This window comes from Coffea eugenioides, chromosome 2 (genome assembly GCF_003713205.1).
Source record: "Coffea eugenioides isolate CCC68of chromosome 2, Ceug_1.0, whole genome shotgun sequence".
Classification (NCBI taxonomy): Eukaryota; Viridiplantae; Streptophyta; class Magnoliopsida; order Gentianales; family Rubiaceae; genus Coffea; species Coffea eugenioides.
In genome coordinates, this window is record NC_040036.1 from 40,435,182 (window position 1) to 40,462,548 (window position 27,367).

General features: G+C 32.9%; 2 protein-coding genes across 2 annotated transcripts; one reads left to right on the top strand and one right to left on the bottom strand.

The window, feature by feature from the left end:
• The first annotated feature begins 912 nt into the window (after nucleotides 1–912).
• LOC113759714 ((-)-germacrene D synthase-like) lies at nucleotides 913–3,681 on the top strand. Its single transcript, XM_027302286.1, has 7 exons — nucleotides 913–1,014; nucleotides 1,127–1,403; nucleotides 1,626–1,998; nucleotides 2,282–2,500; nucleotides 2,656–2,794; nucleotides 3,050–3,298; nucleotides 3,388–3,681. The coding sequence occupies exons 1-7, from the start codon at nucleotides 913–915 to the stop codon at nucleotides 3,679–3,681; spliced, it is 1,653 nt and encodes a 550-aa protein (XP_027158087.1).
• A 1,916-nt stretch (nucleotides 3,682–5,597) lies between these two features.
• On the bottom strand, nucleotides 5,598–14,740 carry LOC113759715 (probable inactive purple acid phosphatase 27). The gene is made up of 13 exons (XM_027302288.1): nucleotides 14,358–14,740; nucleotides 13,929–14,016; nucleotides 11,374–11,640; nucleotides 10,936–11,044; nucleotides 10,290–10,404; nucleotides 9,799–9,931; nucleotides 9,509–9,696; nucleotides 8,963–9,149; nucleotides 8,785–8,852; nucleotides 7,901–8,000; nucleotides 7,608–7,796; nucleotides 7,001–7,081; nucleotides 5,598–5,670 (listed from the first exon to the last, which is right to left on the bottom strand). The coding sequence occupies exons 1-13, from the start codon at nucleotides 14,738–14,740 to the stop codon at nucleotides 5,614–5,616; spliced, it is 1,965 nt and encodes a 654-aa protein (XP_027158089.1). The 3' UTR covers nucleotides 5,598–5,613.
• Between the last annotated feature and the right edge of the window lie 12,627 nt (nucleotides 14,741–27,367).

The following is a 27,367-nucleotide window of genomic DNA, read 5'->3' on the forward strand; positions in this document are numbered from 1 at the left end:
ATAAATTAAAGCAATATAATCAAACGATTTTCAACAATGGTCTAATCTCTTGGCTGCAATTTTTCATCTGCTCCCTCATCAACTGCCATTACTGCTAATCCCTATTAAAAATCTCAACTCTTTTGTTGGGTCTGCATATGTTAGCATCCAAAACCGATCAATCAGGAAGGAGAGAGGGAAAGTGTGGACTAAAGAGGAAAATTTTGCTAGAGAAAAAATTTCTTCAATTGCTACAAGACAAAGTGTGGAGCAAAGAGGAAAATTTTGCCAAGATCATATCGTGAGAAGACAATAAGAAGAAGGCATGTGATTTTAGAGAGATGTGATAATCCACAAGCATTTTAGGAAACACGTCATTTTTTTACTTAAAAGATGCAAATTTTTTACTTTTAGTATTAGTAAGTTTAATTTAAATAAAAATAACTTTTGTCAAATTATAAGTAAATTAAATTACTCAAAGTGTAAATTTTTATTTTTGACTGAAACTTACTATTTCAGACATATACTTACTAATTTTAATTAAAAACTTACTAATGTTAACATTAATTATTTTAATACAATATTCAAAAAAATGCTAAAAAACGTGATCTGTCACTAAAGTTAATAGAGACGTACAATAGTAAATTACCCTAATATCGTTCTGATAATTATAGGCACTGTAGCATTGTCCTAAATCGTTAAACTATAAAATTTGTCCCACTTTATTCCAATTTTTGATGGAATGAACAAAACCTAACGAAATAGTTGCCAATTCCTTTACTTCTTGCTATAGTCAAAGTTAGCCAGATCTAATAGGGACATAAATAGCGGAGTAGAGAGAGCGGCGGGTGCATAAAAGCTGCGTTGCGGGAACTTTACAGTCTGCCAGGAAGTTTTACTTAAATAAACTCGAAGCATTTCTTAAAATCGATTATGGAGGATGTTGTTGAAAAAGTACCAGTTCCCCGTCGCTTTGCCAATTATCATCCAAGCGTTTGGGGAGATCATTTTCTTGCGTATGCTTCTCAGCATAAGGTGATAGCATTAGCATGCGATTTCCAGCTTTTCTTGTGGCAGTTACTTTCTTGATTTTGCGAATCACAAACTTAATTTTGGAACTGGTTGTTTTTTTTTTCCTTTTTTGAAGGAAAAATTCTTCGAAGGAGAGGGAGAGCTTCAACGGCTAACAGAAGAGGTTAGAAAGATGTTAACTGAAACACCTGACGAGTTTCCTGGAAAGCTAGACATGATAGACACCATTCAGCGTCTTGGGGTGTCGTACCATTTTGAGAGTGAAATCGAGGCATCATTGCAAAAGATTTTCGATGCCTACCATGAGTTGAATCACAAAGATGGCAATGACCTCTACACTATTGCTCTTCGTTTCCGATTACTCAGACAAAAAGGTTTTCATGCCTCTTGTGGTAAGTAAATCGACCTTTATAACACACATAGATGTAAATCATGTTCACAAATTGCCATGCACTTTAGCTTTCATGGACCAGGACGTGCTACACTAGAGACTATTATTTCTTTCTCCATTCTCTAATATTTCTTGATAACATAAAAGACGTGCACCGTTTATTATACTTTTAGTGGAGGGCATTACTAATTTATTTTTGTTTATTTATTACGTTTTTCAACAGACGTGTTCAACAAATTCAAGAACCCGAAAGGAGATTTTAAGGAATCTCTGACGAGCGATATGCGAGGAATGTTGAGCTTGTACGAAGCAGCAAACTTTGGACTACACGGGGAGAAGGTTTTGGACGAAGCGCTGAAATTTACTTCTGATAACCTTGAATCCTTGGTTCCAAACTTGAGCAATTTTCTTGCTGCACAAGTTGTTCAAGCTCTTAAGCTGCCGATCCAGAAAACTTTGACAAGGCTGGGAGCAAGGCAGTACATATCTCTCTACCAACAACATGAATCACATGATAAATTGTTGCTTAAATTTGCAAAATTGGATTTTAACAAATTGCAGAAGTTGCATCAGAAGGAACTAGGCGGTCTAACAAAGTAAGTAAATGACTGCATATATCCTATTACTTAGCTTAAAAAGAAAAAAGAAAAAAAGAAGGGACCAGGGCAAGGCTGACGGTCCCGCAAAATACTGATGGGTGCTACAATAATTATTAAATTTTTTTTTCTAAATGATTAATATCCTATGATAGGTGCTACATTAAAATATTCTGAAAAATTTTCTAAACGATTATTCTAAAAGCTTTTCCAAGTAATCATATGTCCAATTGGTAGTGAGTAAAAAGAAACTTCTACCCTGATTCAATTCTTTACATTTCAGATGGTGGAAAGGCTTAGATGTTGCAACGAACTTGCCATTTGCAAGGGACCGATTGGTGGAGTGCTACTTTTGGATTTTTGGAGTGTATTTTGAGCCCAAATATTGCTTCGCTAGAGAAGTGCTAACAAAAGTAATCTCCATCACTTCTATCATTGACGACATTTATGATGTCTATGCCACTCTGGATGAATTAATCATTTTCACAGATGCGATAGAACGGTACTTTTACTTTTTTGTTTGTTTTTTTCCCCTTTCAAATCCTCTTTAAGCTTTTCAATGTACATGTATGAAGTACGTATAGGCTTCAGTCCTAAGTCCCTTGCAAATTTTTGTAACAATAATTTGGTCTGGTGGTCTGCATGAATGATACCCAGGTGGCACAACAATGAATTGGATCGATTACCATCTTATATGAGACACTGTTACCGTGCCTTGCTGGATGTTTACAAAGAATTCGAGGAAAACTTGGCCAAGGAAGGCAGATCAGATAGAGTCAATTATTCAAAATTAGAGGTAATATGCTTGGATTAACGCTTTTCTGGGCTAACTTGCAAATTCTGATGGATCGGGATCCCAAGTTAGACCATTTCACAATCAATACATGTGAAGTTGTATTCCAATTTCCACATGTGGGATTCATTATGAGAGTCATGTATTTGTTAGATGGTCTATTCGCAGAGTATATTACAAATTTGTCACTTGATTTTTGGAGTGTGTATGGCGATAGATTAACTCAAAAATTAATGTGATTATTGTTCCATCTTCCAGATGAAAAAGTTAGTGAAGGGATATCTTCAAGAGGCCATATGGTTCCACAATGGCTACATCCCAAAAGTTGAGGAGTACATGAAGGTTGCACTTGTCACAGGAGCATACATGATGCTAGCAACAACTTCCATGGTTGGAATGGGAGATTCTTTGACTACACAAACTTTTGATTGGGTAACAAACGAACCATTAATCGTTAGAGCTGCATCAGTCATTTGTAGATTAATGGACGACATGGCTGGACACGAGGTTTGTATCAAATAACTTACGATTGTAAATTAATTGTCTGTTATATACAGGTCTCACGAATATTGCTTCTAATATCTTATGTGGTGCAGTTTGAGCAGGAAAGAGGACATGTGGCCACAGCTGTTGAGTGTTATGTGAATGAATATGGGGTTACAAAGCAAGAGGCATTTGATGAATTTAACAAACAGGTAGCCAATGCTTGGAAAGATATAAATGGGGAATGCCTCAATTCAAATGCAGTGCCTATGGCCGTTCTTGAGCGAGTTATGAACCTTGCAAAGGTCATAAATCTGTTATACAAAGACGAAGATCAGTATACGCATTCTGCGACCAAGCTCAAGGACTTGATTACCGCTGTGCTTATAGATCCAATCCCAATATGAAAGGTTTTTTTTTTTATTTAATAATTCTGGCTTTTGATTGAAAAAGCAATATTATTTTTCTATTAATAAGATGCTTGTAAGTGAAGATCAGAAGGTGAAACTTCAACGGTTAGTTTTACTTCATAATGTTGTTATCCGAGATAATTAAGGAATGCTGGGAATAGTAGTATTAGCTAGTAATGGTTGATATGCACTAGCAAGCATCTATCTCTTACCATTTTCTTTTGTCTGTATGGTTTAATAATTAATAGTGGGTGAAGTAAATGCCTTTCCATGTGGAGCACCATTTCCGTACTTCATTGTCTCACACAATTGTAAGCCATATCTCGATTTGTCTGTAATGTTCATTGCATGCTTGCTACTGCTACATCACGCCATGTTGCTTGCTTCATTTAGCACTCCACTCTTGAAGCAACTTGTCCAACTGCGAACTATTACATTTGACACTGTGGGTGCAAATGAGTCAAGTTTAATTGAGTAATTCGTGAGTTTGTTCGATCAAAATTCGAGTTCGAAATCACATTGACCGGATTCAAGCTCGAGTTTAAGCATGTCCACCTACTTGATGAGTCGAGATCGAGGTTAATATGTGAAACTCGAAAACTCTTTGAATTTAATCGAGCTTCACACACACACACACTTCTATATCACATCAGGTAGTATTGGAGCAAGTCATTTGTGAGCCTCCATCTGTTTTATCACACTTCGATATCGTATCAATTAGTATCGGAGCAAGTCATTTGTGAGCCTAAGATCAAGGAGGAGGAATTTATCTATGATCTCAATCTTGAAGATGAAGAAGTTGAATTTCCTCCATGCTTGTCCGCGATGGATCCTGAAGTGGATCTAAATTCTCCAACCGTTAAATCTGAACGGTTGGATGATTTTCAAGATTTGGTGGTTGATGAAATTTCTCAGGATTTCTCACCAATAAATCGACCACCACCACATGAGTTGCCGGTTAAATCTATAGAGCCAGTTGATATCTTGGCTCACCAGAAATTTGATCTTGGAAAGGAATTTATTTTCGGCAAATCTTCTTTTATTGAGATTTTTCCTGCAAAGGCCAAGCATATTGAGTTCCTTGTCAACCGGGGAAGGACAATAAAATATGTTTTGACAATGGAAGGCAATGAAGTTGTTAGTTTCGAAATTGCCCCAAGATGGGTGCAGCAGTTCCATTACAACTATTGATCCTACAAAATCCGTGGATGAATTGTAGCTGTGTCTTCTTGTGGTCTGTGTGTCAAGCTCCTTCGTGGAACTCGAGAGCGAGTCCTAGTGGCAGTGTTTGATATGGAACGATAACTCTCGGATTCAGGAATTCCTTATTTGTATCGATATTACTTAATTTAGTTTTTTCATTAAGAAATTTTCTTTAATTTTATTGTCGTATTTATTTATTTTTAATAGGATTATTATTGTTAATGTTTGCATGTTTAACTTGTTGCTCGAGTGGAAGCTAGTGGTTTTAACACTGATATTAGTGCGATCTCATGAGAATGATGATGAGGTAATAAGTAATTAGAACTTCTTAGTGGCTGACGCTATGACAATTTCCTTTTTCTTTTCTGTCAAGGTTAGTGCTGAAACTTGGAAGCATATAATTTAGTATATAGGATGAATTTAGTTAATGAAAAATCAATAAATCAATCCGAATCTTTATATTATTTAATGAATTAAATTCAACTTGGATCATCTTCCTATACATAGCTTGCTTTCAATCCGGTTCAGATAAAGTTATGGGGCTTTGCTATGGTTTGCAGCTCATATATGTTTCTCTCACTATATATTTATATGGATTGTCCTCATAAAGGATTTCTACTAAGGAGTAAGGACAAAATATGCAATTTTGCTAAAGGAATACTTGTGCTCCCTATGTGTATACATATAAATATATATGTATATATATATATATATTCTCGGTAATCCTTATGCTTTGATGATTCTGAAGCTATCTTCAACCTTTTTCGTACTTGAATTTACAAACTGCAATATTGAAGAAAAAGAAAAAGTGAGAAACTTCAACTGACAGTCTCCTTTCACTAACTTAACTGTGAGAATTACGGAGTGAAAATGTATAATTAAGCAATGAAAATTAGACGAATACAAATACTCAAATATTTGAATGTGCACTGTTACCATAGAATCCTGTTTTATTTTTCAGGATTATGGGGGCATTAATCAACGAGTTTAATTTTGCTAGTACAACAGTACTCAATGCTCAAGGAAAATGCAACATAAAAGGTGTGAACTTAAATAATTATTAGTCTTTCAAATCACACTACTTATCAGGGACAAGGGCAAATACAGTTAGAATTTTTATACAGGTATCTAATAGTTTATACCTTTTACACATTATGATTTACGGTTATGTAACTTTATTTTCATAAATTTTATTCATCCACACCAATTCAATGCATAAATACAGTCACATTTTTAAGTGTATACTCAATTATAGACGAAGTTCAACAATCATACCTAATTGTTCTTGCCCTAATATCCTTCTTATCGCTGCTTTTTATCAAACTTTTTAGACACGTTTTTCGTAAAGGGGTTTAATTTATTGGAGATGTTTGGACAAGGGATTATTTGAAAAAATCGTTCAAAATAATACTGTAGTACGTTTTATGATATAATATATATGAGATAAAAATGTGATTAAGAATATAAAAAAAATAGTTGATAATTTTGTAAAGGGTGTTTCATATATTGGAGATGTTTGGACAAGGGATTATTTGAAAAAATCGTTCAAAATAATACTGTAGTACTTTTTATGATGTAATATATATGAGATAAAAATGTGATTAAAAATATAAAAAAATAGTTGATAATTTCGTAAACGATGTTTCATATGGAGATGTTTGGACAAGGGATTATTTGAAAAAATCGTTCAAAATAATACTGTAATACTTTTTATGATGTAATATATATGAGATAAAAATGTGATTAAGAATATAAAAAAATAGTTGATAAATGTGTTTATGATACGAATAAAAATATTTTTACAAATAAGATCAATATCCAAACAAATCCAATTGGGTTATGGGTTTTGACCTTTTGGGTTATGGAGAAAATTATTTATCCTAACACTATAGCCAATATGAATCTCATCCATCTTTGGATAAGGGGTTTTCTGAAAAAATTATTCGAAATAACACTGTAGTACTTTTATGTTATAATATATATATATTTATAATAATAATAATAGAAGTGTGATTAAAAACATAAAAAAAAAATAGTTAGAAAACATGTTTATGATACAACTAAAAATATTTTCACAAATAAGATCAATATCCAAACAAATCTGCAACCTTACCTCAAAATTCAGTTCTTTCTTTGTTGCATGGACCCTCACGTACCCAAACTCCGAGACCCGAACTAAACTCCAGCGATCGGCCTGTTGATCACGAGACAAGTGTATTAAAATTGCTTCATCTTAATTCCATTGAACGTAGATGGACACTCAAAACTATAATTCCATGGTAATAATCGAATGAGATTCTTCAACATCAGCGCTTAGATAATCACGTTTGACAAGAATTGTTTGGAAAAACCTCGAGTACGTTTAAAATCCCAAAAATTACTGACTATCATAGCCACGTATAAATTGAAAACAGCTTTTCTTTGGCTTCCATACAGTCTACAGATTGGAACTGTGATTCAAAATGGTTGGACTGGTTTTTAATACAATTGGAATAGGGATTTGTACAAATCATAATTGTATTGAAAAAAGTTTGTGAGGTTCATATAGATTAATTGTTAAAAAAAGTAACTTCATACGCTGCTGATTTTTTACAACAAATGTTCTAAAATCTAATTATACTATCAGTGATGAATTGATACTAGCAACTGTTCCTGTCCCAAATCCATTTAAAATAGGCGTTTCTTACGAGTCAAGCATGAGAAAGGTTCAATATGCTTACATTACTTGGAGATTCGTCGAGGGTAAATCCAGCCATTCCAATAACAGCATGAACTGGTGCACTGTAAAGGGAATTGTCATATATATCAATTCCATTTTTATCTTTCTTAGGCATTGCTTTGCAATCGCTCCGGTATACTGCACATGTTCTCTCGTAATTATGAACATGACCAAAGAGAGCTAGGTCGACCTAGAAAAAGAGCATTCCAGGTTGATTTATCAGTAATGGTACAAAATCTGAAGTAAATAACTATCAAGTAGTAAATGGTTGTTTAACTTTAGTCAGTTACTTACCTTGTTTGCTAATAGCAATGGTTCCACAGCTTGAACAAATTTTTTATCCACACTTGGAATAATGACTGAGCCACCATTGGAGGAGTACATAGGCCTGTGTCTGTAATTTGCAATTTTAATTTCATTACTGATTTCGAATACAAGGAAAAACAAATACTCTAAATAAACATAATCTAGGTGGCCTTGGTAAGATAAAGTACACGTACACGGTATTGGTCTTTCCACAGACACTTTTTGCTAATTGACATATTTATAATGCTATGCCAAGGAAGCCTTGATTTAGAAGGTAAGATTGAGATACCAGATATTAGAGGTCTTTGATTCAAATTTCCATGGTTTTCCTGTCCGTATCTTAAATCTCACTCTTTTTCTACTATAAAAAAAATTTGTTTTTCATTAAAAAAATTGTATCTATTCCTAGTTTTACAAAATAAAAGCTTAAATTGCCATGTTTATCCTTGATATGCTTGGTTGTAGTATAAACTATAGTAAACAATCAATCATAAGTTGATGATGCTAGAAAGGCCAAGATGCAACGTAAGAGCGGAGACGAAGTATTTAATCATCAATTTTTAGCACTGCAAATTTATAACATGAGTTCAACTTAACAAAAATGGAGTAGCAACAGTGGCAGAGCCAGAAAAAATTTTCAGTGGAGACAAAAGCAACATTAAAATTTCCTACTGAAAATTTTTTACCTGCTCTTTTTCTAGTTTTTTAAGCAAAAAAAAAAAAAAATTTCACCAATAAGTTAAAATGAAAAACCTTTTTTAACTTATTTCAAATGGAATTTTGTAGCCCATATATCATTTTAGAATATTAGTTCATAAACTAATTTAGAGAACCACGTAATTCTTTCACTGAGTAGCAAGGACAAAACTTACCCAGTAAAGACTAGCCAAGGAGTTTTAGATCGATCGACTGCAGCCATGTCTTTATTCATCCAATTGTACTGTTATTAATATAGAAGATATTGCATTTCAGTTGGAAATTGATTGGAATGATCAAAGAATATTATTAAAAAAAAAAAGCGAATATTGCACAGCTTAAGAAGAGATTTACTTGCTCAGAATTTTTTGTCCAATCATGTTCGGTTGAGATAACGGTAAAATGAATACTTCCTTGCTCTATAGAGTACCAAGGCTTGTCTTTTGCTGCTGTTGGCATTGGAAAGTAAGTTTCATAAGGCACCCCGCATTCTCCACCTGAGTCTGGAGTAATATAGACTGATCCTGAGCTCACATAATCCCTGAAAATATTTATTATTAATATATAAAGAAGAAATTCTAATGGGCTGGCTATATTTTAGTTTATTTTAGACTGATTATTTTAATCCACTGCAAGTTCTGATTCTGGATATTTTTTTTTAAAAAAAAATTTCTATTTTGCTTTTTTCTAATTTAAATTATAGATTTTTTTAATAATAAAAAAAGTAAATATTCACAATCTACTAAAGAGTAATATTTGCTAATTCTAATGATTCTTCGTAATCATTTTCCCTAATTAGATTTTGCAAAAATCTAAAGCAACAAGAACAAGGCCATAATCAAAAAGAAAATCCTGCATGTGAAAGATTAAGCACATAGCTATTCAAGAAAGTGAACCAACCTCTCATGGTTCCCAATTGCTGTCATGTACGAAACAGTAGAAGCCACAGGGTTAATAAGGTGAAGGAAGTAATCCCATTCTACTAGAAATCCAGTGGCATAACTTATGTCTCCAATGTGAAATATAGAATCTATATTTCCACTAGATACTTCATTAGCTATGGCTTCAATTACTGATATTGATCCCGGCTGCATATGAAACAAAAACCAACTCCTCAATCAACCAAAAAGGTCATGAATTCTAGTCAATTTCTTGAAGCCAATTGAAATGCTATGTATCTTTTTATTTACCTGAATATAGTGTTCGACTGAAGGATCACGAGGGGCCTTGCCCATATCTCCAAATGCAACAAACTTGACCTCATCTGATCCACCAGCAGGTGGTGTTCTGAATGTGATTTTATCACTCCAACCAGCTGAATCACTACAAGATAGAAAAGTTTTAATGGTGCATCAATACATATAACAATTAAGGCAGCTAAAAATCAAGCATAAAAGATCAGTTTTTGGAAATTATAATATTTCATCCAATTTCTACCAAATCTATCTCACACTTACCGATTCAAAATAAATAATTTAAGAGGGTTAGTGTAAAATATGTGAAGTCCATCTCTAAGTAAAGATAAATCATCTGTGTTCCGAGTAATGGTTTATTCTAATTCCGGGGAGGGATTAGCTAATAAATTCATCAGATCAGACATTTTTTTTTACTTCTCTACTCTTTTTTAAAAAAATCCATCTTAAATGAAGGATTTTGCTAGTTGAATCAGTTAGTTTATTACCTGCCATATCTGTAAGAGAATTGGCTTGAAGGTTTAAGTCCAGTCATCACTGCTGAATGAATGTAGCCTGGGTCATGCCAACCGAAATCGCTAGCTGGACTTTTCACAGCCGAACCTATCAAATAGACAAAATTTTAAAAAAAATTTTAAGATTGTATCTTAGCATTATTTTCATTTTCAATCAATACTAAAATTATTTCCAAGGAATATCAATGTTATACCAATATTAATGTTGAGAAGAGATTTCTTATGTTCTAGTTATGGAATCTCTGATATTGTGTTCTCATCCAATTTTTCACTTGTCCCAATTAAGGTTATATATCAGTTTAATTTGCAGCGAAGGGTTGAGAAAAAAATTGAAAAACTTATTTGCTAAACTATTTTGAACAAAAATTGCAGTCAATACGTGAAACCATATCATCCACACTCTGAAAGTTTGTATTGTTATTGAAAAGAATTTCTAAAAAGTTTGAATTTTAGCACATCTCCAAATTAATTTGGCCATACAAGACAGTGATCATGATGAAACTATTGAGTGGATTGATCTTGCAAATGTTTAGTAGTTTTCATTTGAAGATCTTTTAATTTGAGTACAACTTTAAATTCGGAATGAAGGAAAAGAAGGCATAGGAAACATGTCACTTACTGCACATGTTGTCTTGAGTAAATGTAGTCACTTGTGATGTTTGGGATTGCCCATCTCCATATTGAACTTTCTGTGGCTGTTTATCCCCACTTACCCACGTTACTCTCATCTGTATTTACAAAAAGAAAAACCCAAAAATTTTGTTACACCTTTAATATTTTTTTTAGAAATTGTGTTTGCAATTTTATCTGAGGCTTACAAACCAATTTTGTCACTAAACATCCATTTTGAACACTTTACCTTTTATAATGTATAAATCCTATTTCATGACAATCTTTTTTTCAAATTAATCATACTATGAACTAATGGGAAAATAAACTCAAATAAATATTTTATTAAAACTGTTTATATTGTAGAAAAATGGGATAAAAGCCTCAAAATGAATCTGCATTAATGGGACAAAAAAAAAACCCTAAAATGCAAGAGTAATTTACTTACAGAAGTTCCAGTTGAATCAGTGCTGGAGAGGTGCCCATGTAGAGGCTTTTGGGGATTGGCAAAGGTAGCAGAATCAGATATTTTTAGAACGCAAGGAGTCTCGAATCCGCCACCATAGAAAATGAATTTTATGTCTGTTCTGATGTTAATAACATGAAATGATAAAGTGGCAGCACAGGTTCTAACTCTGCACTTCCCATCCACGTACTTTTGGCATGTCTTTTTCTTGCAACTCAAATAATCTGGATCTTTGCTTGCATATTGTGCCTGCAAATTATGGCAAAAAAAAAAATATTAAAAATTTCATTCGTTTCTCTTTGTTTTTTTTTTTTTCTTGAATTTAGTGTTGCTTTAGATAAAATTAAATTGAAAATTAGGGTACAACTTATAAAAAGAGAAAGCCGAAATGCCCTATAAGTTGTGTTCTTTTATTTTATCTGTAGGTGAAACTATAACATTTGATTTCTCCATGTTCTTGGTAAAGCTTGCTCTCTAATTCGTGGTGTAACTGTGGGAGATAAATAATTCCTAGGTATTTAATAAGGATTATAGGACATAAAGAACAATTATTATTGCTGATTTAAAATAGTAGTCAGGACCAATTGAGTTCACATTAATTCAAGCTGGCAATAAAGGCAATTGAAGGAAAAATAAAGAAGCAGAAAAGGAGTCAAATATGATTAAAAATAAAAACAAGATTTATTTTTTATCTATCTCTAATTATCTCTGAACATTATTTAGTAAATGGAATTCCAAAAAAACAAAACAAGATTAGTTTTTATCTATCTCTAATTATCTTTAAAGCAATTGGAATCCGAGAAGCCGTGTCGTGCAAATAGGTATAGGAACCTTTACGCCGTTTCCGCCGAAGACTTTGTTGCGCGACCCAAAAGTTACGGCATTTTGCATGAAAAGTTTTTTTTTTTTTTTTTCAGCTTTTTGTTTTGTCTAATTGTATAAGTTAGGATAATGTTAGTCAACATTGAACAATGATTATATAACTTAAGCGAATGTTGATTACAGAATGAAAAGGGTTAAGTTTAGATTATTAACTAGTGATAGGTCGGAAGTGTTAAGAAAAAAAAATGCTCTTAAAAGTCTTACATCTAGAATTACCCAAAAATAGCTTTTTTTAATTCTAATTAATCCACCTTTTGAAAAAGCTACTGCAATTAGGAATGGTCCCATTGTTCTAATCTTAGTACCAAAGCATAATTATAATTTGCGTCTTAGTCAAGATGTCGAGAGTTAAGAGACGGCATAATTTGTCTCACGTCCAAACAATAAATATGGTGTGCTGCCACCCGTTGGAAAATGAGTGGTTAGGACGGACAAATTAATGGGGAGTGGCTTACTTAAGAGCTAAATGGTTCCATGACCATTAATTTCTTATCGGTAACTGAATAAAAGATTGTTAAATTTTCTTTTTTATTGTAAGTGAAATGTATTGAATCTAAAACTGCCTATTTGTAATTCTTTTTACCTTATCACCCAACTCAACACTCCCCCTCCTTATTAAACTATGTTAATTAGCCTTGAATATGATATAAATTGGTGCTTTTGGTACATTCTACTATAGTTGTTAAATCCGATGCGGCAAGAAACCTGACAGAGGAATTGGATCAATGGCCCTTTTGCTATTTGACGGCCTAACGACACCAAATAAGCACATTAAAAAAAGAAAATGTATCGACTATAACATTATCACCCACCCCTGAGTTGATTTTTTTTCCAGAAGATATTTATCTTTTTATAAAAAATATGATACCGGGCACACTTTTTATTTGGTGCCATAATGGACAAACCCATTTAAAAACTGTAGTATAAATTTGCTAGGGTTGAAGGAAGTTAGTCTATTGAATTTTAGAGTGAGAAAGAAGGGGAAATGAGAAGTTGAAACTTAAACAGAAAAAGGGTATTTAAATAAACACATAAAATGACAAATTTGTTTCTAGCAAATGCAGGGGTATTGATTGACATTGATGTAGATTTTGTGATATCTTCTGCTATTCACTGGGATTTTTTTACATACATGCGGAGCTATACCATTATTGTAGCATTATGCATCCTAACTTTTAGGAAATTACTTAAGAAACTTCCATGGAGCCATTAGACAACTATTCCCTCAATTTGTATATCTTTAAAATGACAGTTATCTATTTTTAAAAATTTTCAAATTGTTGCAATCTAAGGGTTAAAAATACTTATTTCACCATCCAATAGTCAATTTAACTCGAGAATATGATACCCAAAATGGCCGATAGACAATCTCAATTGCTTAAATGTAACTAATGTTTCGGACTGAAGACTACTGAGTATTTCTATAGAAACATGAACAGAAATTGCTATATGATTTTTCTACGATCGACAAATGCCACTATTTATGGGCCAGTAATGTTACTAAATTTTAATCTCGTTCTTTTGATAGCTAAATGCTCGTTGAGCCACAAATTTAGACTTTAGAGACCATCATTGTGGCAGAGAAAAAAAATTCTTGTTCTTATCTCGCAAAAAGAAATAAAGAAATAAATAAATTCCTCAACTAAAGCTCCTACCTTCACGGGGTAATGGCAGAGAAGTGGAAGTTTACTGAGATCGCCAGTCTGCTCATATTGAATTGCATTGAAGGGACAAGCTGAAATGCTGCAAGTTCAAAGTTCATGGCACAAAAGGAACATAAGTGTCAAACCAAGCCAAAGAATTCGATAATTAACAATTTGTATATATCCTATGCATTGTCTGTAAGATGCATGTTTTGGAAAATAACTTCATGCCAGTGTCTTTGGATGTGCTAAAAACCAAAACAACATTCAAGCCTGAGTAATGGTATCAGAACATCTAAGAAAGTTAAGGCAAAACTATTGATGGATTAATGACTATGATCTGGCACTCCGAGGCCAGTGTCCACATGAATTAGTATTGCAAGATAAAGTCCAGTGTATTTCTACTCTGAAATCATTTGAAAAAAAAAAAATTTTCCTTACTTAGCATGAGAAGGCGAGATCATAGCAACCCAATCACTCTCTGCAGGAAGCAAAACTCCACTGATATTAACCGTGACAAATTCATCATCAGAAAGCAATGGATTTGATGTAATGTTGATTTGGAGATATGGGTTTGGATCAGGACAAAAAATGCTACGTTTTCGATTGAGTAACCGAAATTCATGTATTGCAGTGTAGTTTCGATACTCAAAGGTGATGTCCCCAAGTTCTCTTGAAGACAAATGCGAAGAAGAAGAAGAAGATGATGAAGAAAATCCCAGAAAGATAATGGAGAAAGCTAAGAAAAGTCTCAAGAAATGGGATGATTCCATAAGGGATGGTGGTGAAGATAACATGGTACTTGGTAGTTGGCAGCTTCTCATGTTCGTGGTCTAGATTTATATACATGTGAAATTGTGAATCACCTTTGTTAATTGGTCATATGTGTCAAAAGTGGAATTGTGGTAAGAGAATTGAATAGTTTTGACAAAATGAAAGGGGAAGGTAATGGGTAGTTTAAAGTGCATTATGGTGCCTACTTTGGTGAAGGAAAAGTGGGAGTGGATCCGATTTGAAGATAGTGTAATTAAGTAGTTTCTCACCTTCTCTTTTCTCTGTTTACTAATGAATCTTTTAAATTGTAAATGTTAGAAAATATTTTATTGGATTAGCTGCCAAACATCTTCCCTGGATAAGACTAGTACTTTAGCATAGGCCTGGTGTAGTATTCAACTTTATACAATTGTATTGCCTTATTTAACTCCGTCACGAATGGTAATTATTAAAAGAAAATATGGAAGTCTACAATATAAGAAGTATATTTCAGGGAATATTATAGTTCCTTTAGAGTAACTTGTTGGGAATGCCACCAGCACCGCATAATTACAAAGAGAACCATAGCTGTTCTTGTATTTTTTTTTTTTTTTTTGTCAAATAGCTGTTCTTGTAAGGTAGGCTGTTTAGTCCATTTTGCATTGGGCAGAGGATAATTTCAAAGTCAGGTATATTCCACTACAGCTCTTTTGTTAGGCAGCGTAGATTATTGTGTTCATAACTGTCTCCTTAGATAATACCTTCCAAAAAAAAAAAACTATTTCTTGGTATGAAAATAAAAAATACTATCTGGAAAGTATCTCTTTCACTTAGGGTCTGTTTGGTTGGAAGTAAAATGTTTTCCTTGGGAAAATATTTTCCGTGGAAGTAATTTTCCATGAAAATCATTTCCCTTTCATCATTTTCAGGTGTTTGGTTAGCTTATTGAAAATATTTTCTTACTTCATTTTTCTGGTGTTTGTTTAACTTTTGAAATATTTTTACTTTTATCTCTATCTTTACTTTCTACACATTATAACTACATACTTCTTCCCATGCAAAATAAGAAAATTTATCTCATTGTTTAACTTTAAAAAATCTTGGAGAAATGTATATATGAATAAAAAATATCTCCTTAAGCAATAAACAAATTGCTGGCCATTTAGTGTCAAATATCAATCACATGCAATGCTTATTATGACATATATCTTGCACTCTCACTGCTAAAAATTTCTCTAGAAAAGAATGTCCCTATTATACATAATTAATTACTAACATAGGATGAACAGGATGAGATTTTTTTTTATTTTGAATATACTAGGGGGAGAGTTGGGTTGGGTGGTACGGGGGAGGGAGTGTAAGGAAGAGGTCTTGGGTTCGAGTCCTCCTGTTTACACTAAAAAAAAAAAAAGAACATACTACAAGATGTTTTCAGTAAGTTTGGAACATACTACAGGCGGGATGCATGCATTTCGGAAAACAACTTCAGTAAGTTTGGAAGGGAAGTTGTTTTCCATAAGATGAGTGAAAATATTTTACATAGGAAAATGTTTTCAGTAACTTTTGTGCAACCAAACACGGGAAATTAGGAAAATGTTTTCCTGGAAAACATTTTCACCCGAAACAAACGGACCCTTAGTGAAAAACAATTTCTTCCACCAAGATGCCATAGTCCAAGGATTAAAGCAATTTAAAATTCATAAAATAAAAGCAAGGGTAGATTGCTTAATTTGCTTCTCTCTGGATATTTTCAAATGGTTCAATTCGAACTATTAAAGATTTGGATTAATCCCGTGATTTTATTAAATGGCAGCCTTGGAACCGTTGATATGAATTAGAAAATTATATGTTTATGTGACCTTTAATCTAAGGAATAGTAAACACATAAAAAAAATACCTAAGTCACTTTACACTTTTTGTCTAAATTTACTATTTCTATTTTTTTTGTTTTGTTTTGCAATGAATTGTTTTACTAGAATAACTAGTATATGAAGAAGAAAACTATGTATCTAGGTGTTGGGTAAATGTTATTGGGGCAACCAAAATTGTAAGTGTAGCCCAAAATATAAATTAATTACCCATGGCCCAGACTCTAAAAGCCCATCTACCTTCGAGAAGGAAAAAAATTGAGAAACGATTGGTTTTGAACAAGTGTAGGGAATGTTCTTGCTATTTGTCTTAATTCTGCAGCCCAAACCTCTATATCAATAGCCCTCTTTCGCGACAACTCCTCGTCCTTCCGTTTCTTCAGTTTCCTTGAGGTGAGTTTCCGATCCTTCCTTTTAAAATATTTTATCGAAATTTAAGCATGTAGATGTAGAGAATGTATTAATTTTATGTACACATAGATACATAGGATACTTCTAAAATTGTGGCTGGGGAAATGATCATGTAACTTTACTGTTCTAAATCAATGACGTATTACGGATCTTGACTTCACATTTTCTAATTCGTTTTGTAACTGGAGTATTAAGTACTGATATTGACGTTTTAATTGGTAACCAGAGTATGTGAATGCGATTCAATGCGAAAATGCTTTTTAGTAGAGTTAAACAAACTTATTGTCAATATGAGTTACTTGCACTCTTTTTTTTATTATACTCCCACCATTTGTTTATGATATAATCTAATAAATGAAAGTTATATAATTAAAATGATAATAGGAGTATGATTAACAAAAATAGAAGTGCAAATACTAGACATTTTTCCTATGAGTGATAGTATGTATTGCCTTAGTTTTCAATTATTGCGATGACTACATTATTTAAGTTGAAAAAGATCGAATCTTTATTTTTTCGTCAAAGAAGTAACGTTTATATTCGATCTAAAATAGATCCAATACTTATACAGGAATTATTTATTACAAAATTTTAAAATAAGAATGCGATTCGATGTAATTTAAAAAGGAAATGTAGACAAAAGAATGCACTTTTTAATAGAGGGGGAGCAATGTAGTAAAGGAAAGAAATTCTAAAAAATTGGTGGGGGGAGGGAGGCAAATAACGTGCAAAACTGAAAATAAGGTACAAAATTGATTTTATATCAATCTTGTTGCGTAATTTTTCAAAAGTTTAGGGGGGCAGTTGCCCACACTTAAGTGTGAATAGCTCAGCCCCTGCGTGTATGTGTGGCAGATTTTTCTTTTCTTAGTTAATAAATCAATGTGTACTGAGTACTGACAGGATTGAGGATTATGACTTTTAGTTAGTTAATAAATCAATGTGTACTGATAGGATTGAGGATTATGACTTTTGAGAATTTATGTCTCCAGCCAAGAGAAATATAGATGAATCGTGGTTTACTGTCAGTTGTTGATCTATAAGGTCATATGAGATTGTAACGAAGAATCATCAGCCAATGGTATCAGCTTTGGCTGTAAAGTTTGGTTATAATTGCCTTAGTTAGAAGGGGAATTTTAGCTTGTTCTTTTTTTATATATAAAAATTTCGACAGAGTTTTCCCTTATAAAGGGACGAAACTTCCTGCCAGCAACTCACAATTCAACAATAAATTTACATCATAGTGAAAATTTTAAGCATTTAAGATCTGAACCTAAGATTAAATCTTCCCTTTTCAATTTCAACTCTTCCAGTCAATCTGAAGAATGATCCTTGAATATCAGCGGTCAATCTCCCCCCCCCCCCTTGATGTCCTCCTAATAGCTGACATTCCTAGCCTATCCAGGCGGGATCCCCCCCTAGCTAGTTTTGGATAACTGTGGATATGCTCATAGACAGTACAATCACGTTGTTGATGATAAACACCCTTATTAGTCAGAATGTCTGCCACACGATTAGTCTCTCAGAAAAAATGAGAAACCCGCGTCACATCTCCCATCATTTGCCAGATCTGCTCTATTTCTCGACGAAAGCTTGTTCTATCCTAAGGCGAGGTGGATTAAAATGTAAGGTTTGTATGCTAAATTATTAGACAATTCATACACCTTATGGAAGTTTTCTTTGTGGATAAGTTGGATGCTATTGACTTCAGCAATTGAATAATTGTCATAGTGATGTTTTTGGGGATTAAATTGACTCTAAGAAATGCCTTCTGCAGATTCAAAAATTTAGGAAAAAAAAAGGGGGAAACGTACAGTTTTAATGCCCAATATTTAGTTTGTATGCTAAATTAGTTTTTAATGTTTCGTCAAAGCAATTTGAGTCCCCAAAGTTTATGATTTTAGCCAAATTTAGGATAATTGACAAAAAATTCATAATAATTAACAATAAAAATCAAAGTGAGATTCTTCAAAAGTTTTGAATTTTCATTTTTGATCTGTCATATTTGACGTTTGAATCACTATGGCCTCTTATGTTTCATCTAATAATAATTAGGGCTTTAAAATGAAATGAAATATGAATCCAATTAAATTTTTGCGCCTGTAGTGCTATTGAGTTTCCAATAATACGTATTTGTTGTCGAAATTTTGTGTGGGCCAGGCTCTTCTATTGTTGGCCTAATATGGGTTCAACGCAAAATAATATGATATTGACGCCAAATTAAACATATTAAACAATCTTCTCATTCTTGTCCATGGCAATGATTTTACACGAGACCTCAGAATGGTAACAAATATATAGTACTGGCTCACATTTGATTATATGTATCTATGTATGTATGTATTTTATTTTTTATTTTAATAGTGAAAGTACACATATATATATTTCTAATATTTTATTATTTATTAAGAAAAATTACTATTTTATTCATGTTTTAAAAAATAAAATAATTTTTAAAATTTTTTTTTTTTAACTTGGCTGGGCACGAATTTGAGGTTGGCTTTGAAATCGAGCTTTATGTTGAGAACTCATCGAACTTGAGTTCAAGTTTGAATTTGATAAAATAAGTTAAAATATAATTTAATTAAATCAAAACTTGACTCAACTCGATTCGTTTGCTACCTAACTTGAATTGGCCATGATGTCACTATATAGAGTTGACAGGATATTGATATACAAGATCATGCGTTAGTACTTGAATTCAGAAATCCTTGTCTAATTTTGGACTACGGAGTACTCGTAAATATACTCATTGTCTACCAATGCGTCATGATTATCGAACTTTTGGACCCCGAAAGGGTCTTTTGTTGTGACTTTGGGCCCTTCCAAACCGGTTTTGATTTTGTTTTATGTGATTGTGAAATTGACTCCATCTGCAGCAGCTCAATTTTATTGTTATCGAGAATTTTCCGGAAAGGGGCATTGTGACTATAGTGTTCAGACAGTGTGCTCAATTCCAGTTATAGCTATATTGTAAATAATTATATCATTGACTAGTAGTTATTATAATATTTCTTCTGTTTGTTTTGATCAATAAATTTTTACTCTCATTAAATGCATACCTTGCCTGCTAGATAGGCTTGTGGTGCTTATTGGGCTAGTGAACTCACCTCAACATAGAACTATCAAGCGCTTATTTATAGTGATTAACTTGACTATCTAACCTCATTGTCAAGGAGGCTTTATGAAAGAATAGTCCACCAACTTAGGTGGTGGTGGATTTACAAATGATAGGAGAGTCGGAAAAGGTTTACTAATTTCAAGTGTTTTATAAATAGTTATTTTTTGAATGTCCACCACTTGGGACTTATCAATGGATTGTCTGCAGGAATTTCTCGAGCTATTTTATCTTTGGAACTTGTACTTTACAAATGCTCCTCAAGAGGGGTAAAACATGAGCCATTAATACTCATCTCTTGAGATTCAATGTTAGTTCCAAAGGAGCCATCATGCAAAGTGGGCATTTCATCATTAACAAAAAAAAAAAAAAAAAGATTCATCATCATCATCACAATATAATCTACTTGCACATGCGATATTTCTACCATTCAGGCTAGGATTCATATCATTTGAAGAAATAACTTTACACAAAATAGGCAATTGGTCATACATTCTATTAAAATGTGAAGTCAATTCTTCCATTCTATCATCTAGCCTATCAAAACGGTTGTCTATTTCATTGGCTAGCTTTTCAAAATTTGAATCCATTTCACTAACAAATTTTTCTGTAACTAGGTCCCAAGATGATTTAGATTTGTTAGCTAATTTTTCTATTCCTAGCTCCCCAGGAAAAGGTGTATTAGCCAACTTCTTAATTGCCAATTCCTAAGATGGCCTATAATTTTGTTGGACATAATTAGGTTGGAAGTCATAAAAATTTTGAGAATCATTATAAACATATTGATTAGACCAACCATAGTCATGCTAATAACCCCAATTAGGGTCATGTTGATCAACATAAGAAGTGCAATGTTAGAGTAATCTATGTGTTGTGGTTGCATACATTGATAACCAGCATGCTAACCTCCACACAAGACACAAACCCATATAATTAGAAGTCAAAATATTAACATTCCTATATTGTTCAACCAAGTGCATCAAACTATCCATTTAGCATTTAACCTCAACATGCCATCATCAAGGGTCAAATTTGCGAGATTTCCTTGCACTCCACTACCATGCATTGTGCATTAAAAATATTGTGGATTAGATCCCCAAATTCCTTCTCTCACATGTTGTCCTCCAAAATGACTTATCCTGCTCATTTCTTAAAAGTACCTTCAAATGCCTCAAAGTAAGATTAGGCAAGAAAGATAGAGTCTAGTAACACGCACTACAAAACAAAAATGAAACACAACAATACACATTACACACAAACACACAAGCATGAATGAAAAAAATACGACAAAAATAGCACAAAAAATCAAGTAAAAGTGTCTAAACTAATAGAGTCACTCTTCACATCTATATTTCCATAAATCTTCCCCGACAATGGTGCCAAAAACTTAATAGATTTGGGATGTGTCTACAAAAACAATCTCTTGCTATGCCTCAAGTTTAAAATTTTTAAATTCTTAAATACCCCACACAACGCTACAAGTGTACAGGTCATGTTTTAGTATAGGTATAAAGGGTCGAACTCATAGAGAAGACGGACAACTACAAACACTACTAAAGATTCTCTATTATTTGAACTATCATCCAGTTAGAACTAATATGCCTAAGCTACTATTGGGAAGAAAAATATAAATGAAAGCTTCTTGGTAATGGAATCCCTATCTACTCATGTTAGTGCAATTTCTCGATTGATTGAGTGCCAAAATCTCGGCTAAGGTATGGCTAAATTTCCTAATGTTTGTGACACTCATTTTTGTAGGTGTAACCTCTATACTTATAATTAATCAATACCTACTTTCTTGGATATGAAACTCTATGAAATTACTATAGAATACGCCACAATAGTGCACCTCTACATGCGTGAGTGTATTTTCCAGCTTTAGCACTTTCTTGAACTAGTGTCAAATTTCAATTCTCATTACAAATCTAACACCTTGATATGATCACAATCAATGGCCGGTTAATCTTGATTATATAAACAAAAGTGCTAAAAAGTTTGTTCAAGATAATGGCATCAAAATACCCAAGGAAATATCACATAACAATCATAGATAGTACAACAAAAACCCAAGGCATAAACTTTAATAAAACATAAAGCAAATGGAAATGCAATCCAATCTTGTATTATAACTAACAAATGAATCAAATACAAGAGTTAAAATGCTAGGAGAGACTAAATCCTTGTCACTAGGGGTCAACATCTCTATTTTCAACCTCAATCCTCATCCAAGTTAGCTATATACGAAGACTAGATGACTAATCTACCCCTACACTAATATAATCTAACCTAAGATCTAAGAATTTGGGTTGACATCTACATTTTTGCTGGTGTTTTGTGGCTTGTTTCCTCTCTTAGAAGTTATTCCTTCATTCCTCTCTTGTGCTATATATAGGGGGCGACCAATTATGAAGAAAATAAGAGAGGAAGCCCTAAAAATTGCATTTGCTAACACATATCTGTCTCCAGATTATGCACTAAACTAGGCCTGATAGCCATGCTCTGTTATAGCTGCAATACTTTACAATCTGCCAAGTATCCAGCCCTAGTATTCATCACACAATTTTATGTCAATTCATTGACAACTCATCACTTTGTGATTCTAATAATCACAATTTTAATTGATAGGATTCTTGTTTGATCACTTGTCGTAACACCAACAACAATCTGACAATTTTTCGACTAATCTTATAGTCAAATTCCTCACCATCTGCACACTTCAGAGCCAACATTGTGGTCTAATTCGATCAATTAATTTCTTCACAGCAATTTTTATACTTTAACTCAGACAGTAGAAATGTCTAGGACTAACATCGTAGTCTGGCAAATTTGTTAATGCTCACAGGAGATATTAGATCAATTTCTTGAATGTAGAGCTCTGATATTAGATGTAGAATCGAAATAATTGTACCAAAAAATTTATAGGAGATAAATTTTAGAAACCATTTATATAGGGAGACAATTCACATATATACAAATATGTGTGGGAGACGAGGAATATATCAACAATATAATACCAATAATACCATAATATCAACAATGCTCTCAAACTTTTACTATTCTCAACTAATCACAATAAATGACTTCCTATTCCTATTTATACACCACAAGAAATTTTCTAATAAAATACTAATTTCTAAATAATAAAACTAAAATAACTTAACTTCAATCGAATTACTAAAACCCGAATTTGCCTAAAACACTATTAAATGATAACATAGAAATTTCTATTTTTGAACTTAATTTAATATGCCAACATTTAGGGAGGCATTGTTGACATATTTTAAATCAAACATATTTAAAATTTTAATAATTTTAGAAATTGATTTGTTATTTGGTAACTATATTAGATTTGGTATCACAGTTGGTTTAGGAAATAGAGTTCAGTCATGCTCTAGTATTATAAATAGAATAGAATTTATGATTATGTTTTTTTACATTTATGGACTTGAAGTCCTACGTTTGTAGGTTGAGGAAATTTGGTTATCAGTAGAATAGTAGTTGTTAATTCCTCCGGTGCCTTCTTCATTGGTCTTGTGATTAATCAAATAATAGCTTTACTCTTATTCTTTTGTTTCATGTTTTTTTGACTAATCAAAGTTGACTAATAAAACACACCAAAACTAAATAATAAAACATACTTAAATACTCAAAATGCATACTTATCAAGTCCACTTGCATCCATAAATATACAGATGGGTATCCGCTGCAAATTGGAATTGCATTTGAGTTACACTGCTAGAGACTGCAAAGGAGATTAAATCTCATGATGGCAACATCAAGAACTTAATTTAAGGGAAGCATTGTCGATTATTTAAATCAAGTGTATTTAGAATTTTAATAGTTTTAGAAATTGATTTGTTATTTGGTCATTATATTAGATTTGGTATCACAATTAGTTTAGGAAATATAATTCAGTTACGTTTTGCTATTATAATTAGATTAAGATTCATGGTTATATTTTTTCTATTTAAGGACTTGAAGTCCTACATTTGCAGGTTGAGGAAATTTGGTTGTCAATAGAATAGTAGTTGTTAATTCCTCCCATACCTTCTCCATTGGTCTTGTGATTAATTAGCCAATAGCTTTACTCTTACTCTTTTTTTTTCATGTTTTTGTGACTAATCAAAGTCCATGGCTCGATCGATATTGTGAGTTATTTCTTGGTTTATCAATTATTCATCATCTAATATTTTAGCATGATATATTTACTTCCACTGCATGATTTTTTGTGCTAATAAGTGGTATCAGAGTTCTAAATTTAAGAGTTTGATCCTGGAGTATCTGTGGTCTCTGAAGGGCGTATAGAGTTTGTGATAAAGTAATCTACACCATAGAAGGATGCAGAGGTTGCAGTAGAGTACTTGTATATTGAAAATTGAGCCACGTGAGTTGGTCTTAGAGTGCTCGTCTCGTTCATTGATTGGAATTAGGAAAAAGTGATATAGAGGTCTAAAAAGAGGGACTTTGTTGAGATTGTTGGTGTTGTGTAAAAAATGTCCTACCAGATTATTGACTGTCATAATGGTGTTTGATCAAACTTGAAGCAGGTATGCCAAAACATTCAAGCAAGGAAAAAATATTTTGTGACGGTACATAAATTGTTTTGAGTTGCCATGGAGAGAGAATTTGTCAATGGTGAAAATTTTTACCATAAAGAAAATTGCGAAAGGCATGATTTATTAGTTGAAAGTTATGTGGATTGTTATTTGAGAAAGGGTCAATAGGGATGACTTTTTGATGGAGGAGAATTAGTAGAAAAATTGTATGTCAATAGTTCCAAAATTATATGGAACAAGCCACTATAACCACAAAGGTGCTCATCTACTCTCGTGAGTGAACTTCCTAAGTTTGGTACTTCTTTAAACTAGTGTTAAATCTCCATTCTCATTGCAAACTTAACACTTTAAAATTATCACAATTAATGGCCAGTTAATCATGATTAGTGATAAGTGAATATTTAACGTATATTTTGCATAAGTTTTGGCATGAACTTTTGGCATGTTTTGAGAAGATTAAAGCCATATTTGAACTCTTTTGGTAATAATTGCTTAAATATTGTTTAAGTGTTCAAAACTTGATAAATGAGTGGATTAATGTGTTAATTTTGTGAAATTGTGAAGGATATTGATGTATGAAATTCATGCACGAGATGAAGAAAATGTAAGGATCGTCCAGAGGATAAAGTACACAAGAAATTAGGAGCAAAAGTGAAGAAAAAGGAAAAGAAGTGAAAAACTGGAAAAAAAAACTAGCACGGATCCGAGCTCGGATCTGTGTGAATCAAGGGCGATTCGAGCCCTCGTTTGTACTTCTAGAGCAATGCATCTGAGGCCAGATGATCCGAGCTCGGATCATTAGTGAAAGGCCTTGGATCAGCTTTGATCCGAGCTCGGATCGTTGTGCACCCCTTGGATCCGAGGCTCGGATCTGCCTTTCTCTTCTACAAGTGGTATAGTCATTTTTTCTCACTTTTCACACAACTTTTTAGCTATTTGGAGTGAGTGAATTCGGTGGCACATGCTTCTGCAATAAAAGGGAAGACAAAATGAATTAAAGAAAGTCAAAACAATATTTCTTTTGACTTTCTTTACAAAATCTGAGTTGTTGGAATCATGAAGGAGAAAAAAAAGGTGTCTTTCTACCACCTTTTAAGGAGCGACAAAAGAGAGAAGCTGAGGACCATACGTAGCTAGTTTTCCTTCTTGTAACTAGTTTCTCTCTAGCTAGGAGTTCTTTGAAAAGCATTTGGAGTTTTCACTTGTAATCATCTTGTACAAGAACATAGCAGAAATTGGAGAGCTTCACCATCAATTGGCTAAGCTTTCTTTTATCTTTTTTGTACTTGTACTTTTATGATATTTTGCATTGATAAACTTGTGAGTTTGATTATTAAATCATTCATAAGTAGCTAATTTTCTTTATCTAGGGAGTAGATGAAACTTATGGCTAAATAATATGAATTGAATGTGATTTACACTTGTTATATCTTGTATTAACTTGTCTATTTGTGCAGTTGTAATTACTTGTTGTTGTTTGATCACCAATTGTATGTTCATAGTTGTTATTAGTCAATGAGAATTGATAGTAACAATGGACAAACATGAGTAGAGCTTGAGTTGTATATTCATGAAAATAGATGTACACTTAAGTGAATTTTCCAGCATTTCATGAAGGAAAACAGAGTAAAACTAGTATTTCACCATGAAAATAGGAAAAATTATATTGCTCTAGGCCATTTCATCATGAGAATGAGATTTGGTAATATTAGAAATGAATCCCTGGTCAAACAAAAAAATAACAAGAGGTAAATCTAGTCATTTGTGTTGTTTATGCCATAAGTGGAATCTACATCCCATTTTTCAATCTTTAGTGAAATTTCTCCATTTGCATTTAACATTGATTAAACCAGAGTTGTAGACAATAGCATTATAATTTTCTTGCTCAGATTTATTATAAGTCTAAATAATAGAGAAAAATAAGGGCCTAGTACTTGTATAATTTGCTCCTTGTGGGATCGACCCGATACATACCCTACATTACGATTTCGGCCTGTATACTTGCAGTCAACGGGTATAAAATCGGAATTTAAACTTGCATTGATATAAAAATCCCGTCAAGTTTTTGGTGCCGCTGCCGGAGAGCGGCAATATTAGGGCCTAATCATCTCTATTAATTTAGATATTTCCATTGTTTTTATTCAAATTCTTTATAGTTGATTTTAATAATTAAAACTGCAAAATTTCTCTTGTTTTTATTTGTAGTGTATGCACCGATCAAATCGAGAAGTTGCACTTTTCGATCCTGAAATTGAGAGGACACTATGGAGACAAATGAGGAATATATCGCATCAAAAGGAACAAGAGGTTTGGAAGCCGATAGAGGAAATTTTGATAGAATTACCATTTGAGTAAGAAATGGCGAAAAATGACCCAAATAGGCGAATTTTACGAGATTTTACTTTACCGGGAACATAACGTTCTCAAACTAGCATTGTAAGACCAACGGTAAATGTTAATAATTTTAAAATTAAACCATCACTGATTCAAATGGTACAACAATCTCAATATGGAGGTAATGCTACCGAAGATCCAAATTCTCATTTGTCAACATTTCTTGAAATTTGTGATACAATTAAGTTTAATGGTGTTAGTGATGATGCAATTAAACTTCGATTGTTTCCATTTTCGCTAAGGGACAAGGCCAAGGTTTGGTTACAATCTCATCCTCTAAATACTTTTATTACTTGGGCTGAATTAGCTAAGGCGTTTATAAATAAATTCTTTTCACCTGGAAAAACTGCT

Excerpts from the sequence above, each read along its gene's own strand:
- LOC113759714 (XM_027302286.1), top strand. The coding sequence starts at position 913 with ATGGAGGATGTTGTTGAAAAAGTACCAGTTCCCCGTCGCTTTGCCAAT. Across the intron at positions 1,999-2,281 it reads GAACTAGGCGGTCTAACAAA|ATGGTGGAAAGGCTTAGATG; the intron begins GTAAGTAAATGA and ends TTTACATTTCAG. Across the intron at positions 2,501-2,655 it reads TTCACAGATGCGATAGAACG|GTGGCACAACAATGAATTGG; the intron begins GTACTTTTACTT and ends AATGATACCCAG.
- LOC113759715 (XM_027302288.1), bottom strand. The coding sequence starts at position 14,740 with ATGAGAAGCTGCCAACTACCAAGTACCATGTTATCTTCACCACCATCC. Across the intron at positions 8,853-8,962 it reads GGACAAAAAATTCTGAGCAA|TACAATTGGATGAATAAAGA; the intron begins GTAAATCTCTTC and ends TATTAATAACAG. Across the intron at positions 7,082-7,607 it reads TCGACGAATCTCCAAGTAAT|GCCGATCGCTGGAGTTTAGT; the intron begins GTAAGCATATTG and ends CGTGATCAACAG.